Source organism: Amphibalanus amphitrite, unplaced genomic scaffold (assembly GCF_019059575.1).
Source record: "Amphibalanus amphitrite isolate SeventyFive unplaced genomic scaffold, NRLGWU_Aamphi_draft 000058F_arrow, whole genome shotgun sequence".
NCBI classification, from domain to species: domain Eukaryota; kingdom Metazoa; phylum Arthropoda; class Thecostraca; order Balanomorpha; family Balanidae; genus Amphibalanus; species Amphibalanus amphitrite.
Genome location: NW_024881554.1, coordinates 610063 through 625198, shown reverse-complemented (window position 1 = coordinate 625198; position 15136 = coordinate 610063). Strand labels below are relative to the sequence as shown.

At 47.5% G+C, this 15136-nt stretch overlaps 2 protein-coding genes across 9 annotated transcripts in view; one reads left to right on the top strand and one right to left on the bottom strand.

The window, feature by feature from the left end:
- The window catches only part of LOC122378334 (F-box only protein 25-like), a 23048-nt gene extending 16045 nt beyond the window's left edge, over positions 1-7003 (bottom strand). The window contains exons 1-2 of the mRNA XM_043359290.1: positions 6990-7003; positions 4983-5069 (exon numbers count right to left, since the gene is read on the bottom strand). Of these exons, the coding sequence (XP_043215225.1) occupies positions 4983-5069; positions 6990-7003 (101 nt within the window). The remainder of the gene's footprint in view (positions 1-4982; positions 5070-6989) is intronic.
- Positions 5077-15136, top strand: part of LOC122378351 (RNA-binding region-containing protein 3-like) — a 12680-nt gene continuing 2620 nt past the window's right edge. Inside the window, exons 1-8 of one of the 8 annotated variants that reach the window (XM_043359320.1) lie at positions 5219-6494; positions 7284-8649; positions 9478-9638; positions 9914-10027; positions 10205-11004; positions 11310-11463; positions 11799-14527; positions 14743-14809. In XM_043359320.1, the coding sequence (XP_043215255.1) occupies positions 9502-9638; positions 9914-10027; positions 10205-11004; positions 11310-11463; positions 11799-11973 (1380 nt within the window). In that variant the 5' untranslated portion in view covers positions 5219-6494; positions 7284-8649; positions 9478-9501 and the 3' untranslated portion in view covers positions 11974-14527; positions 14743-14809. Of the gene's footprint in view, positions 5095-5218; positions 6495-7283; positions 8750-9467; positions 9639-9913; positions 10028-10204; positions 11005-11309; positions 11464-11798; positions 14528-14742; positions 14810-15136 lie in introns of those variants that run through there. The other 7 variants (XM_043359322.1, XM_043359319.1, XM_043359318.1 and 4 more) reach the window with 7 other exon arrangements.

Here is a 15136-nt window from a genome sequence, read left to right as displayed (position 1 = left end):
AGCGGCCAGGAGACAGGTGATCGACCGAACAGTTCCTCTCGGACGGATCCCTCGGCCCTCCGCTGTCAGAGACGGCACTCGCCACACGGTAAACAACCGACTGAGTGGCAACTTCCCTCGAAAGGCAGGTGATAATCATCCCAATGCTATCCATACGTAAGATGGATTACATCAATATGATAGTCACCTCTAGAGTTTAAGCTTATTGCAACTGGCAAGAAAACATACGAAAGTTGGAGACGGAATTTCATTTTCGTCATTCGTGGACCACGTTCCGGTCTGTAAGCTTTCTGGCAACATAAGACTTGATCACTTTCCAAGTGGTCAACTCAACCTCAACAATATAAAACAAAAGCTTTCACAATTCACAGTCTGCAAAAAGCTCGATGACAGTGAATCGTGACGCTCAATGAATGAAAGTGCAAGGCCGTTCAGACACAAAACCAATGGCAAAAAAAAAACGAAACGTCGACAAACCCGAGGTAAGATCAGATAGCCCGCAGTACTACCGGTCGGCCATTGTCTCGGATCACTTCAACTCGCCCGTGACACCGTCCCGTTCGACATGGCTATCTCTCAAGCAGGGGAGCGCCGCACGTCACGAATGGAGCACCTCGGTCGGAGGAGCCAGTGTCGGTAGAAGTCTCGTCCTAACCAGCAACCGTTTACCGGCGGAATACCGCAGATGGCGAATGCACCGGCGAGCAAGTGCATTGCATTTAGAAATGAATGCAGTATACGTTATAGAAGGAATCTAACTGGTAAATGCAGTTATAAGTAAAGTAATCTTGAATGCAGTATCCTTCCAGTATCCACTTCAAACTTAACAAGCTTTATAGCTTCCACGGTTGATAGTGACAACTGACAGTGCGTCGCGTAGCTATTTTTAACATAATGGACGATTAGATCATTTCATGATAGAAAGTACATATAAGCGAAAATGTGACTACAACATTCATCCCGAGAGAACAAAGAATCCATCGGCATGATGTCACGAAAGACGACGACCGCTTCCAACTCAGCACACAGTACGGTGCCGATTGAATGATTTCCACGGGCTCGGTACCTACAGTTGCACGTAGTTTGCACGGTGGACACCCACGCGGCTGAGTCAGGCAGTGGCGTCCCCAGGGCGGCAACAACAGCGTGCCTGCACGGCGCGGCGTCTTCCTGCCGATGACGTCACCACAAACACCGCACACGGCGCGTGGCCGTGAGGGCGTGATGTGCTCCGACTCGTTAATGCACAGTCTCCGGGAGGGAGGGGAGGGGAGGGGAGGCCGGACCCGCACCGGACCGGCTCACTGCAGAGTGCCACGCTGCCGATCATGGGCCCAGCGGCAGGCGCCGGCACACAAAGAGACCATGCTTCGGCGGCCAGAGGCGGCTCCAGTTATTGCAGAGTGGGCACCAAGCGGCCGCAGGCTGGGATGTTTCTGATTACTGCGCCACTGGGGAGCAGCCTCAGTTTCAATCATAACAGAAACCGCCCCGGATAGCTACACGGTCAACTGCGTAGATCAGTCCCGATCATGCAGTGCACGTATGACGCGGTACGGCCGCTTGGCAAGCTCAGCGTTCGCGCTGGAGTGATGGGTCATGTAGGAGGGGATGGGTAGGGGAGGGGATCATACGGAGCGGCGTAGGTCGGCGGCCCCGGCTGTTGACGGTCGCGGGTCGACGAGCGGAACCAGAGAGCACGCCACAGGCCGACAGACGTAGTGCGGAACGCGCTGGGACGTGTCCTGCGCCGTCTAAATCACCCTAGATATCAGTCTCCAAGCAACAATGAAGTTACTCAAGCGACATGCAGGTCAGTTGTTCCTGACACATGATAAGTGATAATTTCCCACAGTCTTCCCAACGAAGCTCAAGGTTACTGTAGAAAGTAACAACAAGCGCACCCAGCTTCCCATGCACCATTACTCGACAACATTGTGAGGTAGGCCTGCATTGACAGACTGGAGGAGCCCTAATCCCTCACTGGAAGCCCTAATTGCATCACTTCCGATGATTGACGCTCCTCTCGAGCACCCTTTGGCAGCCGGTGGCGGAGAGGGTCCTGCTGACCTGCGCCGGCAGTGCACGGGGATCGATGGACGCTCTGCCACTCCCCGAGTCGGCCACCGCCGACACGGCCAGGATCGATCCGGCCGCGCGGCTCGAGGTCAGACGCCGCCGACACGCCGCCGTCGGCCGCCCACCGACGACACGCAAAGACGAAAACATCGGCAACGTCTCGCGAGAGACGGGCAGGAGAACGGCTTCAGCCCTAAAACGACGGATGGAAAATGACAAAACAAAAACACCGGCCGTGATTGAAGCCGCAGCAAATCAGCGAACGCTGTCCAATGTCAACCCGACCGAAACCGTATCAGTGAAACGCACTGACGACTGCCGTAACATGCCGGGAGAGGGCTGCGGCTGCATTTGACGACAGACGCTCTGAGAAACCCGCACCGTTGCCAAACACCTCTGACGGCCGTGCTTCGCTCCGCTGCGTTCCGTGGCCAGGCGGGATGGCTGCTCTCAGCTCTGTGGTTCGGCTTCACCGCGACAGCTCCTGGACTCACCACGGAGCTGGGAGAACCATCCCAGTGAAAGGAGCGACTGCTCGGCGTGGTTGCAGAGCAGGCGCACGGCGGGCGGAGCACACCCCCCAGATGAAATGTCGCACCAGGCGTTCAGATAATGGTAATCGAAATTCGGAAAACAGTACACATGCATTACATTCGGCATGCCTCAAAGGATGTCAAATTTAATGCTACACACTAGTGCGGACTGTTGACTTAAAAGACCACGAAGGGTTGATGCGAGGGATCTTGATCCGCGAGGGATTATTACACGTATGATCAAAGGAAACACGAAGTCGATCACAGCTATCATCGCAGCTATCAAATAGAGCATGTTCAATATGTTCATGTCGGTGAGAAGGCTTTCATGTCGGTTGTTTTGATTGGCAACTCACGGGGAAACGTCGAAAGGCGCCGTAAAACAAGAACCACAAGGGTTAGACTGACGAATGACTATTAGCGTCCACCTTCTACGTTCCACAATTCACATTTGATCCACTACCACATCAACGGCGGACGTCAACAAATGTCAGCTGACGCCAAGGTCATACGATGATCAATATTTAGGACGAAGTACGATACGCGCTCTGCCTCGACTCAACGGCCGACACTGTAATTTGCAACGGCGGCTACGCGGACTATAGCATCCTGCATAATACCCGATATTTCAATGCATTGCATGCATAATACCCAAAGATCTGACCTGGACGGTGAGTCTGTTGACCCGTCTTTGTCCTCTTCATCAAGCGACGAATTCAGTGACCTTGGCGGAGAGTTTCCGCATTCCAATATTTTCTTTTGTTCCCATCCTTCTTCAGTCTTCACCCACTCCTCCCCAGGCGAACGCCAATCTCGCGACAGGAAAGGCATGACTACCCACCTCCCTCACCCTGCACTCGCGACTGACCCGCAGCCGTCTTTGTTGTGGGTCCTCGCGCCTCGCAAGCCACGGCGCATGGGCAGCGGCGCAGTTCCCCCGATCAGCTGCTGGAGCACATGTGCATTTGTTTGTGGCCCGGGGCGATTCCCAGCGTTGGTACAGCCTTGAAAATAATTTTTCATACCTTTTGTTTGTCTTACCTCCTAAGCTCACTTATGACATTAAAGAATAATGTTAATTTCATTAGATATTTTGATTAAATGAAAAATTCATCTTGAAAATCAAACGATCAAAATATAAATTATGGGACCGTGTATATCACACCACGGTGAGATTTACACAATACCGGCCATTTGTGTAAATCACACCCACCCCGGTGTGATATACACAAAATCTACTACGTAGTGTAAATCACACCTGGGTGAGGAATACACAGAGAGGGCAGCTGTGTGTATATCTCACCACGATGTGACGTCATAGCAACGCTGAACGTCCATTGGTCAGAGCAGTGACTCTGCTCGCCCATTGGTCAGATCAGACTAAGCACTACGAATATTCCGGCGGGATTCCGGGCGTCCTCTCTCTCGGAATCTGCCCACCGCCTGGCCTAGTGGTGAAGGTGCTTGCACCATGATACGAATGTTGCGGGTTCGAGTCCCGTCGGTGCGGGCGCTTTTTCCCGCATTTTCGCTTTTCCTTGGTAGCGGTGGGTTCGCTGCCGACCGACAAGTTTAAAAGCACCAATACAATATGGAAAGCGACGTCTGAATGCTCGTGGCGAAGCGGTGCAGTGCCGAAGGCAATGCCTTAGGAGAGATTACAGGCAATGGTAAGTCAAATATTTTTAGGTTAAGTGGTTGTGTATCTGGCTTCAGGCCGAAGGCCTGAAGCCTGATGCACAACCACTTAACCTAAAAATATTTGACTTACCATTGCTTGCAATCTCTTCATGCGAGTACCTTCTTCCTCATCCACGGGTAGGCAAAAATCAGTAGGTCAGGTTAGGTTAGGTTAGGTTAGGTTAGGTTAGGTTAGGTCAGGTCAGGTCTAAGGTTTGGTTAAGTGTCTTGTTACCGTGCCTACTGTGTAAATCTCACCCAGGTGCTGCGTGGTTTGACACCCAGGTGTGATTTACCCACTACCGAGCACACAGTGTATATCACACCCTGGTGAGATTTACACATTGGCTAGGCCTACTGTGTAAATCACACCCAGGTGCTGCGTGGTTTGACACCCAGGTGTGATTTACACACTAGGAGCACATTGTGTATACCACACCACGGTGTGATTTACGCATTTGCCGGGCCTACTGTGTAAATCACACCCAGGTGCTGCGTGGTCTGACACCCGGGTGTGATTTACACACTAGGAGCACATTGTGTATATCACACCCCGGTGTGATTTACGCATTGCCGGCCCACTGTGTAAATCACACTCCGCGTGGTGTGATATACACAGGAGTAGTGTATTGTGTAAATCACACCCGGGTGAGGTTTACACTACAGTGCGATGCATTATGTAAATCTCACCGTGGTGTGATATACACGCGTCCATAAATTATGTAAAGAGATCCGAGTAGAGACTGTACTCTTTTGTTTTCATTTCTTGTGACAGATCTGACGCGACAAATTCGATAGTGGTGTACCCGCGTGTGATTTTTGTCTGTTGTAATTTGGTTGTAATTGTTGGACTTGTCTAGATAGGTCCTTTTTATTATTTTATTACCTGCGCTCATGTGATTTTTTACCACTGATGAACCTCAGTTGGGCAAACTACGGGGAGGTAATCACGAACTTGATTAATCAAGTTCATGATTATGACGTCATGAAAATGGGGCGTGGCATGACCATATAAGGAGTTGTAATCAAGATTTTGATTACTTTTCGTGCACCGAACTATTCAAGTGTTTCGTTTCGATTGTTATAATGTCCATATCGACACGATTTTTTACCAGGTGAAACGCAATATTCTATTCTCCCGAAATGATATGGACCGGTAGCAGTGGGATATGTACTTTAGCTCATATGGCGAAAGATAAACTGCTAGCCTAACTTTTTCAGAAAAGTGATATTTTTTAAAGCCCTTTTTAGGCGGATATTATTCTTTTATCCACATTTTTACGTTTCTAATTTAAAAATAAATCATTGAACATTCATTTTACACACGTCTTAAATTGGTCGTAATAAAGATTTCTTCGAAAAGGCACCGTCGCCTATTAGCACGCCGCCATTTGTCGTGTTGTCGGTGTGTGGGTGAGGCCGGAAATTGGCGCCGAATTATTGGTAATTTGGTTCTTATAGGTAAAATTAGCATTTTTTAAATAATTTAGATCATGTTTGTAAATTTGAATAGCCTCAACCTTCATGTGCGTCGGTATAAATGTTGAAATATCGCGATAGAATTTATGATGACTTTGTAGGCTATCATGGCGCATGCTTTCCGCGGTATAATATTTTAATTATTTACGAAATGTATTGCTATTTACAGGGTTATAGTTTATTTTAAAGTAAATAATAGGCCTATTTTGTTGTTTGGGGCAATTGTTGATTAGAGAGGCACATTTAACTGCCCACAGTAGCTAGAAATGTTATGGCCTGGCAGGTTGTGCGAAAGTTTGCAGTGTGGCCATATCATTTATTCAGTCAATTGTCTGTGCAAGCAGGGACCAATAGGATATATCTTCTAGTTTTTAATGAAAAGTTAAATTTGGGCTTATGCTAGGTTATTCATACTTGCATTCTAAGTGGCTTTGTCATGGATTCATAGAATAATAATAGAAGTGGTGACTGCAAATGTGTCTGTTTTTCCACAGCTCATCAAAGCACCACCTCCTCGCTGTAGCAGTAAGCGTCGCCGTCACCACAGTATTGTTCAGGAAGCTCGTGATAATGGTACCTATGGTCTCACGTTGAGGAACGCTCAATCAAAAAATGATATGATGAATTTCTTTGGAATTAAGCGGACTAAGTACAGCTACATTTGTATTATGTGCATCGCTCATGCAAGACAGCAGGCCAGGATGCAGGGACACACAGCTGCAGGTATGTATGAATTGTTTTTGCAATAGATGGTTGTAGTGTTTTGTTTTGTCGCTGGTGTGTCACGTTCAGTTTTGTGCATCACGTTCAGACACTACAGTGGTCCAGTCCAGTGTACATTTTGCACACTCAAGCTGGGCATGCTGAAAATAATTCGCTGGAGCTCCTTTAGTGTAATCTCATGAAGTTGCCTGGCACAACTTGAGAACTTTGCGAGCTCACATGACTCATCCCCAGTTTTGTCCTGACACAGCCCAATCTAATCCTTTTTCAAGATACAGGCATTGTCTAATGTTTTCAAAACAATTTATTCTAATCTAAATGCAGAAACTTCTTCACTAATGCATGTGTAATTTGTACCTACATTTTCCAAACTGCTGAGTCTGAGGCATTGTACATTATTTTCACATCATGTGCCAAAATGTAGTACCTATCAGTGCCCTGCGCCAACTCATCAGGTCCATGTCTTGTCTTGTTTGCCTTGTTACATCCGCCTACCTCTCCTCCATCATTTCTTCCTTCCATCTTTCCTTGCTTCCTTCCTCACTCCCTCCCCTCTCCTCTCCTCGTGTCTCCTCTCCTCTCTCCCCTCCCCTCCCCTCCCTCCCTCCCTCCCTCTCTCCCTCCCTCTCTCTCTCTCTCTCTCTCTCTCTCTCTCTCTCTCTCTCTCTCTCTCTCTCTCTCTCTCTCTCTCCCCTTTACTCTTTCCCTCCTTCTCTCCTATTCTTTCTCCTCCATTTTCTCCCACGCAATGTTAAGTGTACCTATAATTTGGTTATGAACATTTTGCAGGGGATGAGCTGGAGAACCTGCATCGCATTCTCCAAGAAACGACGGAAGCCAACGGAGGCCCGCAAAACTTTCCATCCCATAATCGTGAATGGAGAGCTGGGCGGGGAAGACGCGGTATTCGTCGAGGCCCAGGAGGTGGTATCGGCGCCACCAGACCAAGCATTCCTGCTGTGGCAGGCCACCTTTTGGATTTTTAACATCAAAACTCCTAAAGACATGGTCAATCTGAATTGGTTTCTGAGAACCAAAGTGTTTGGTGGGGTGAAGGCCGATGTGCCGCCATCAGCGGCGGCCATTGCGACCGTGAAGCAAGTGGAGTGAGATCCCCGTAGAGCATGCCGCTGCGGGGTGTCGGAAGCGTTTGCCAATTCTTTGAGCCTTCCACTGGCAGGACTATAAATACACATTTCTTGAAATATATCTTTGATCTGTGCTTGGTTACACGGGCTCTGGGTTGTGACGCTATTCGTCCAATATATGTGGTCGACGGTCGTATGCAGATTATCATTTGAGCTGACTTATGGTCAGGCCGCTTATCGCGGACAGCGGTGTTCTTGCTCGGGGTGGTCTTTTTTCAGCTCCGTGTTCGGCAATGTGAGCGAGCAAGCGCGAGAAGAGGTGTGCTCGTGCACAAGTTCACATGTGTGTGCCACATCCCTAACTCGTCTAAAGCTTACAGCTATTGAGTCTCTAGCCACCCACCAAAATTGAAAAACAATCGGTGACGCCGTTCCGGAGATACAGAAATAAGGTGCGCGTGTGCAAATATATCCTATCCCCGATTCGTCCAAAGCTTATAGCTAATCCGCTTCCAGCCACACACAAAATTTGAACAGGCTCGGTCAAGTCATTCATGAGAAACATTAACTGCAACATAAATTCCATCCCACCAAAACTGATTGATTTTGTCTATTATATACACCATTACCATTGTATCTTTTAATTAGCTGCATTGTTCAACGGTCGCCAGTAGCACGATCAGCGCGATCAAAATCGTGATTAGCCAGCTGAATGCGAAATCAAGATCATGATTAGCCAGCTGGCTGCGTAATCAAGAAGTTGATCATCGGACTCCCGGGACGACGCCTCGTAATCAAGTTGTTGATTACGTTTTGGTTGCAATCTACCGCCTCACGATTTTCAACTTGAATCATTCAAAGATTACACTTGTAGAGTGACTTCTTCTCTATCGGTCTTAAAATTTTCGTGCATCTCCGTAGACCCTGAATCGAGATTCGGCCGTTTTCGTGACGGGCTGCAAACATGACCAAATATGGGCATAAAATAATCATGAACTTGATTAATCAAGTTCTTGATTACCTCCCCGTAGTTTGCCCAACTGACCTATGAAAACCAGCCGCGAACTGTTATGTTCACCTTTTTTCTCTTTTTTGCAGTATGTGATGTGGTTTAACTGTATTCTCATGCAAAAATTGAAATAGTCATGTGGCGTCTCGCCATCAGAGATAAGTACTGGGTCAAACAATTAATTTTTAAAAGTTGAATCTCATTGCGATTGAAGCCATGTGGCAGAAGAAAACTCCACTGTTAATTTCTCTTTCTGGGACATCCATTTTCGGAGAAGGTTGAGTTGTGAAGGAATGGGAAGGACGCCGGCGAAAACAGGTTGTTCTATATACCTACCCTGGAAAACAGGGCGCCAGAGGGCATATTAGTCAAGTGACATTTGAAGCTTCTCCTCCTCCGTGGGCCTTCTACATGCTAAACCTCACGTGTGAATTTCACGAGCCTTGATCAAATCGCCCCAGGTGCCCTCTTTTCACCGTCGTCCGATGGGAAAGCTGCAGATAAAGATTGAGATCCAGAAAAATGGCTTAGGATGCCTCGGGAAAGATTTTTTGCAAAAAGGCTCTCCAATGCTAATTAATAAACTAGATTTTTCATTATCTACCTTATCACAAGTTGGTTTGGTTTGCATTTGAAGTGAGCTGTGTCCTGTGATAAAAACAATTTTTTTTCTTTACACTGCAGAAGAGAAGGGGAAAATGTACGTACCTTCTCTCCCTTTCACTCCAAATAATTATCTGACTAGTGACTCATGCAGTAGGTAGGTTCCTTTGTTGGCTTTGCTAGGCCTTAATTGTATTTCATTGGTACTCCGTCACCTTTTTGCCACTTTGTGTGGTTCTTAAAGATTGCATCTTTACTTATGATCACCATTACTGTTTGACAGCAGGGAGACTGACATCTATATAACATGACGTCTTCTTTAGTAATATCAAATCTACCAACTGTTCTTACACAACAGGAAAGTCAAGATTTGTTGAAACATTTCCATGCAAGTGAGGTTCATGTCTTTAAAAAGTGTAGAAAGAAAAAGGCAATATTTGCCAGGTAAGAAAATATAACAATATCTGGATTGGAGCTTGTGACATTTTCTCAAAAAAAAATATTAGCATGCGTTATTGATTTTGCTGGTCATGATTTAATGCCTGTAAAATTTGTTGTTAACTGCTCAGGTTCAATAACTTCTTAACCATTGTGTGTAATATGCTTGTAATATGTGCTCTCTTTTTAAAATCATTTCAGCATTATGTTTTTGCACATCAAATTGTGAAAACACATGGCTAACTGTGCCAATAATAACCACCTGCCCTGTCCTTGTACAGGTTTTCTTCTGTTGCTGCTGCTCAACATGCTCTGCGGGAACTTCACCAAGCAAAATTGGCTGGGTCAAGACTCATTGTGGAATATGCAAGTGATGATATGACCCTGAAGGGCATGTAAGTAGATTGCATCAATGTGCTGGTGTGCAGTATCCCCACATAAATGCTGGAAAATGTGGAAGTAGTTACACTGATCCTGCTGACTCCCTATGACTGAGGGCTAGTGAAAGTTACTTATTGTCATGCAAAACATGTATCTCATTTACAGCAAGATCGAATTTCCTTGTGTTACAGTTGCAGTGAGGATGACACCAAATCAGGAGATGCTCGTGCCGTGCCCAGCTGTGCTGAGCGACTGTCCTCGTTCCCATTCCCGTCACCGCTGCTGCGCTACTCCTACCCGCCGCCGACGGCCGACACTCTGGCGCGGATCTGCGCTGCTCTCCGCTCCTCGCCGCGCTTCTACACCCAGGTGTTGCACCTGATGAACAAACTGTCGCTGCCGGCGCCGTTCGCCAGCTCGGTGGTGAGGACGCCGGTTCCGCCGGCCGCAGCGGCGGCGGCCGAGATGCCCGCGCCGCGTGATATCCCTCCTCCCCCACCTCCATCCCTGCCGCCTGCGTCAGCGGAGACGCGTGACGCAGAGGTGCAGACGGAACCCGGCCACTCTGACTCTGACTCTGATGAGTCTGAGTGGACCAGTGACGGTGAGGCAGCCACACGACCTCCGGCCAAGCGGCAGCGGCTGGACCGGCTGCCGGACACCGCGAAACGGCTGAGAGCTGCCCGCCTGCAGCGCCGCACCGCCGCCGCCGCGACCCCGGCCGCCCCTGTCACCGCCTCCGTGCCACTCTCTGAGGTGTTTGAGGAGCGCGTGACGGTGGCGCCCGCTCGGAAACCCGTGCTAAGGCTGCCGGCGGAGACACCAGCCCCTCAGCCGGCGACAAATGGAACGGCAGCAGAGGGCGGGTTTGCCAAACTATACCCGGTGCGGACGACGGAGGCGGGAGACGGGTCCGACCAGGAGGGAGAGGAGGGGGAGTCGGAGTTCATCACCGACCGGCAGCTGGCCGAGAACAGGCTCAGCGCAGAAGGTACGAGCTCAAACCGAATCGAAACATGCATCCGACACCTAGGCCTGTCATCACGGGACACCGACAATGCTATGATAGTGAAGCAGTGGATGTATGCCAAATGACTTTGTTAGCAAAATGTATTTGCTTAACCATATCTTATTTTTAATGCAACGTGGCGTTTAACACTTACGTCAACACTTTCATGTCAGACAGCAGCTTTTAACGTTAGGAGGAATGCTGCATAATTCCTTTTCTGAAACTGCTATGTTCCTTGCCGTCCTGTCGTTTCTGATTTCTGACGTTACCGATACGCTCGTCCGCAGACCGGAAGCTGTTGCCCGTGTTTGCTCGCTACACGGCTGGGGAGTTGTCAGCGCGGCTCTACATAAAAAACCTGGACAAACGGGTGGTGGCCGCAGATCTCAGACGCGTGTTCGGGCGCTACATTGACTGGACCGACGAGGACCATAAGAATGCGTGAGTGTCCCCTTCCCCCTGGACTGGGTTGGTAAGACCATGAAAGCAGTGCCTATGTTATGAAATAAGGAACGAAACACTGGGAAAATGAACGACAACGCCGATGTTACACGCAGATAGATTGTTCAATGCATAACTTTTGATCAGTATGTAATTCATCGGAATACAAATACAAGCATCGTCGCAGAAATGTATCGCTAGTGAATACCGCTGACATTTTGATGTGATGTCGGATTTTGTGATAACACGCTATGGGTCGTCGATATGCATCGTTACAGCTTACCGTATATGTCCATCGATTCGCTTGTGAACCGTCTTCAATCCGTCTGCGGCAGGTTCGACATCCGGCTGATGCAGGAGGGTCGCATGAAGGGCCAGGCGTTCATCAGTCTGCCGAGTCCGGCGGCTGCCGAGCGAGCGCTGACCGACACCCACGGCTTCATACTGCGTGACAAGCCGATGGTGGTGCAGTTCGCCCGCTCGGCCCGGCCCCGAGACACCGCGAGCTGACAGCTGAACGCGCCGCAGACCGGCTGGGAGGTCAGCCGGCGCCGTCCGAGCTCAGTTGAGACTTGAGAGTACAAAGTGAGTTTGTGTTTACGACTACGGCGAGAGGAGTTTTAACTCGAATGAGTGAAACGTTCGATGCGCTCCAAACGGGTTCATAGAAGCGTTGTTCCGAAGTTTTGATACCAGCAAAGTGATCATTCCAGCTGCCTTTTCATTGTGTGAGATGAGCCAAGCACTGCTAATTTGACCGCGATATATCGTATTTTACGCTCGTTTAATTATGAACTCCCTTATAAAAGATTGGTTACGTCAGTTCTCCGATATCATTGGCACAATGTAAGATGTGAATTTTCTCTGCAATCTTTTATAGCCATAACCTGAAGTAAAAATATGACAAGGTACGAAAAGTATTGAAGCTATTGAACTTTGAAGGGAATTTATGATAGTCACGCAAGCCGCGCAACAGCGAAACATAGAATGGGTTTGATTTAAAACGCGACAAAAAAAAACTTGCAACCAACGGTTCAATAATATGAAATCGGTGAACCTTACCGATCCGTAGTACCATATATCGATCCACTATACATTTGGAAACCTTCCTGAATTGTTTGGGCGCAGTACGTAGGTCAGCTGTAGGTGTTACAAATATCGAAATTACTGCTAGGCTAGGGCTCGAGCCCAGGCATTTTGTAATGGTCAATTGCTCAATTCCAAATGAAACGACAGCTATGTACAATGCAGGCTGCATGTCTTGAGATTTGAAGTTAGGCTGGGCAGTGGGTGCCGTCCATCCCACGGGTTTTGAATGACACGAGGCGATTTTGTTTTGTTTGTTTTGCTGGGTTAGGCTCTTTTGGTCTGACGAGTCCATTTCAGAGCCGGAAGGATGATAGGAATTAGGGGGAGACGTTGGTCTTAGCGGGCACCTTAGTGAGTCGCCGGGGCTTCGGCTTAGCCCATCCAGTGGACAGACCACCCACCCAGCCCCCGTGACACTCACCGCACCCGGCTACGCAAGCGGCTACGGGCGTGTTCCTATATAAGCGGAGCTTCCCGCATCGGATAAAGATGCCCGTCCAGTCCGGATCAGAGGTTGAGGCATGGAGGAGAAGGATTTGATTCACTGAGGATGGAAACGAAGGAACGGTGTCAGGGTTGTGCTCGACTCAAAAAAATTTGCCGACTCGACTCATCATTCAACTTCAGAAAGCCCTGACTCAACTCTGACTCAAACAAGGAGCTGATTTTTTCCCTTGACTCGACTCATGACTCAAGCGGCTCAATGAAAATATGAGTCGACTCAAACTTGACTCAATTTTTTTTGTTGAGTCAAGTAAGTTGACTCAAAATTGACTCAGATAAAAAAGTTGTTGAGCGGGGCGGGGGTGAAAAAAAAACTCCGGCAGCAGGGCCAGGGCAAAGTTGTTAAGCGGGGTGTGGGGATGAAAAGCTTGTTTCTAGAAAGTTGAGTCAGCTGACTCATTGTTTGACTCAACTCGATGTCAAAATTATTTTACTGACTCAACTCTGACTCAACTCAACGCCTTAATGTTTTTGTCCGACTCAACTCTGACTCAACTCAACAGCTCAACATTTTATCCGACTCGACTCAAATCTGACTCATTTGAGTCAGAGTTGAGTCAAATTTCTGACTCGACTCATGAGTCAAGCACAACCCTGAACGGTGTCTACGCGGCGATACGTCCTTCGCGCCGGCACTCTGCGTGTCTGCGTTGTTTTGTTTCCCCCCCCCCCCCAAAAAAAAAATATTTGGTAGCTCTGTCTGCTGGATATGGTAGCAATGGAGAGGTTCTTTCAGCGCATCTGTGACAAAATAACTTCCGCTGTTTACCATTGGATTGCGCGCACTGAACTCTATAATGGGATTGCGTTATGGGAATTCCCGCATATATGATTCACTAGCGCGAACATTTGCTATTTTAGTAAGCTTGGACGACAGCTATTGATATCTCGTTGCCTTTTTATATTTGTGGCTAGCATTCATTGGATACCAGCGCAAGCAAGCGCGAGTTTCAATCCAAGTCGCTCTAGCAAAGGAAGACAATGCGTTTTCCATTCGGATCAAATCGGTTGAGAGATTGTGTATTTTGTCGAATTGTTGAGGGGCGAGAACCAAATGAAATTTTGTACAAGGTAAGGTATCCACTGCCTCTGGTCGTGTCTTTGTGTTTCATGTTTACATGTTATTAGTTTTGTCTTATGAAATTGCTTGTCTGCTTTGCTATTCCATGATCAATGTGTGGGACATGTTGAAGCTCTTAGGGGCACTGTGTGCATATGTGTGGTATGTTTAATTCTGGCAGTATTGGTATTGGCATTAATTGGCTACATCTTTGCTGTTGCTTTTTAGAACATTTGACGTGAGTTCAATTTAATTATTTGTAGCATGTCATTTCACTTATCTATGTTTCATTTCAGGATCAGAAATATACTGCATTCAGCGACATTCGACCAGCCTCAAAGAATCATCTTTTGATCATCACAAATGAGCATGTACAGGATGTCACTCAACTACAGGGGAAAACAGAAGTCGGTAAGCTGAGGATTGAGGAACAGTACAAGAAAGCAATGATTCATTGACCTCTAGTCCTAAGATGCTTAGCAAATATGATTCCATGGCTGAACTGTCTGTCATTATTTGTACAGAAGTATTTTAATAAAAAGGCATATCTTCACAACTAAGTGATGCTGACAAAATTGGTTCAGTATGCCTACTAATATTCACAAAGTGTTTTGTCTCTGTTGCAGTGGATGGCCTTGTCAATGTGGCCAAGCAGCTGTTGGAGAAAAATGGAGCTGACCTAAATGATGTCCGGTATGTTTTATAGGTACTAACTCAGATATGTGATGGCAGGCTTAATGTAACAAACTGGTAATTTAGGCCTGATATTAATTTACATATAATGCTCAAAGTACCTCCTGGACTCATGTTGTGTTGTGTTACTATTAGCTACCTACCTATTTTATCAGTTGTTCCCCACTCACTTACTCACTCACTCAATGGTCATTCATCCAGCTGGTGTGAATGGCTGATCTGTTTTTAGCCATGATGAAGACATGTTACTTTTAAAAGAAATAAAGCAGGATTCACACTTCATTTCATGCTCTTTCCTCGTATTCAGAGATGAGGCTGATGATGTTA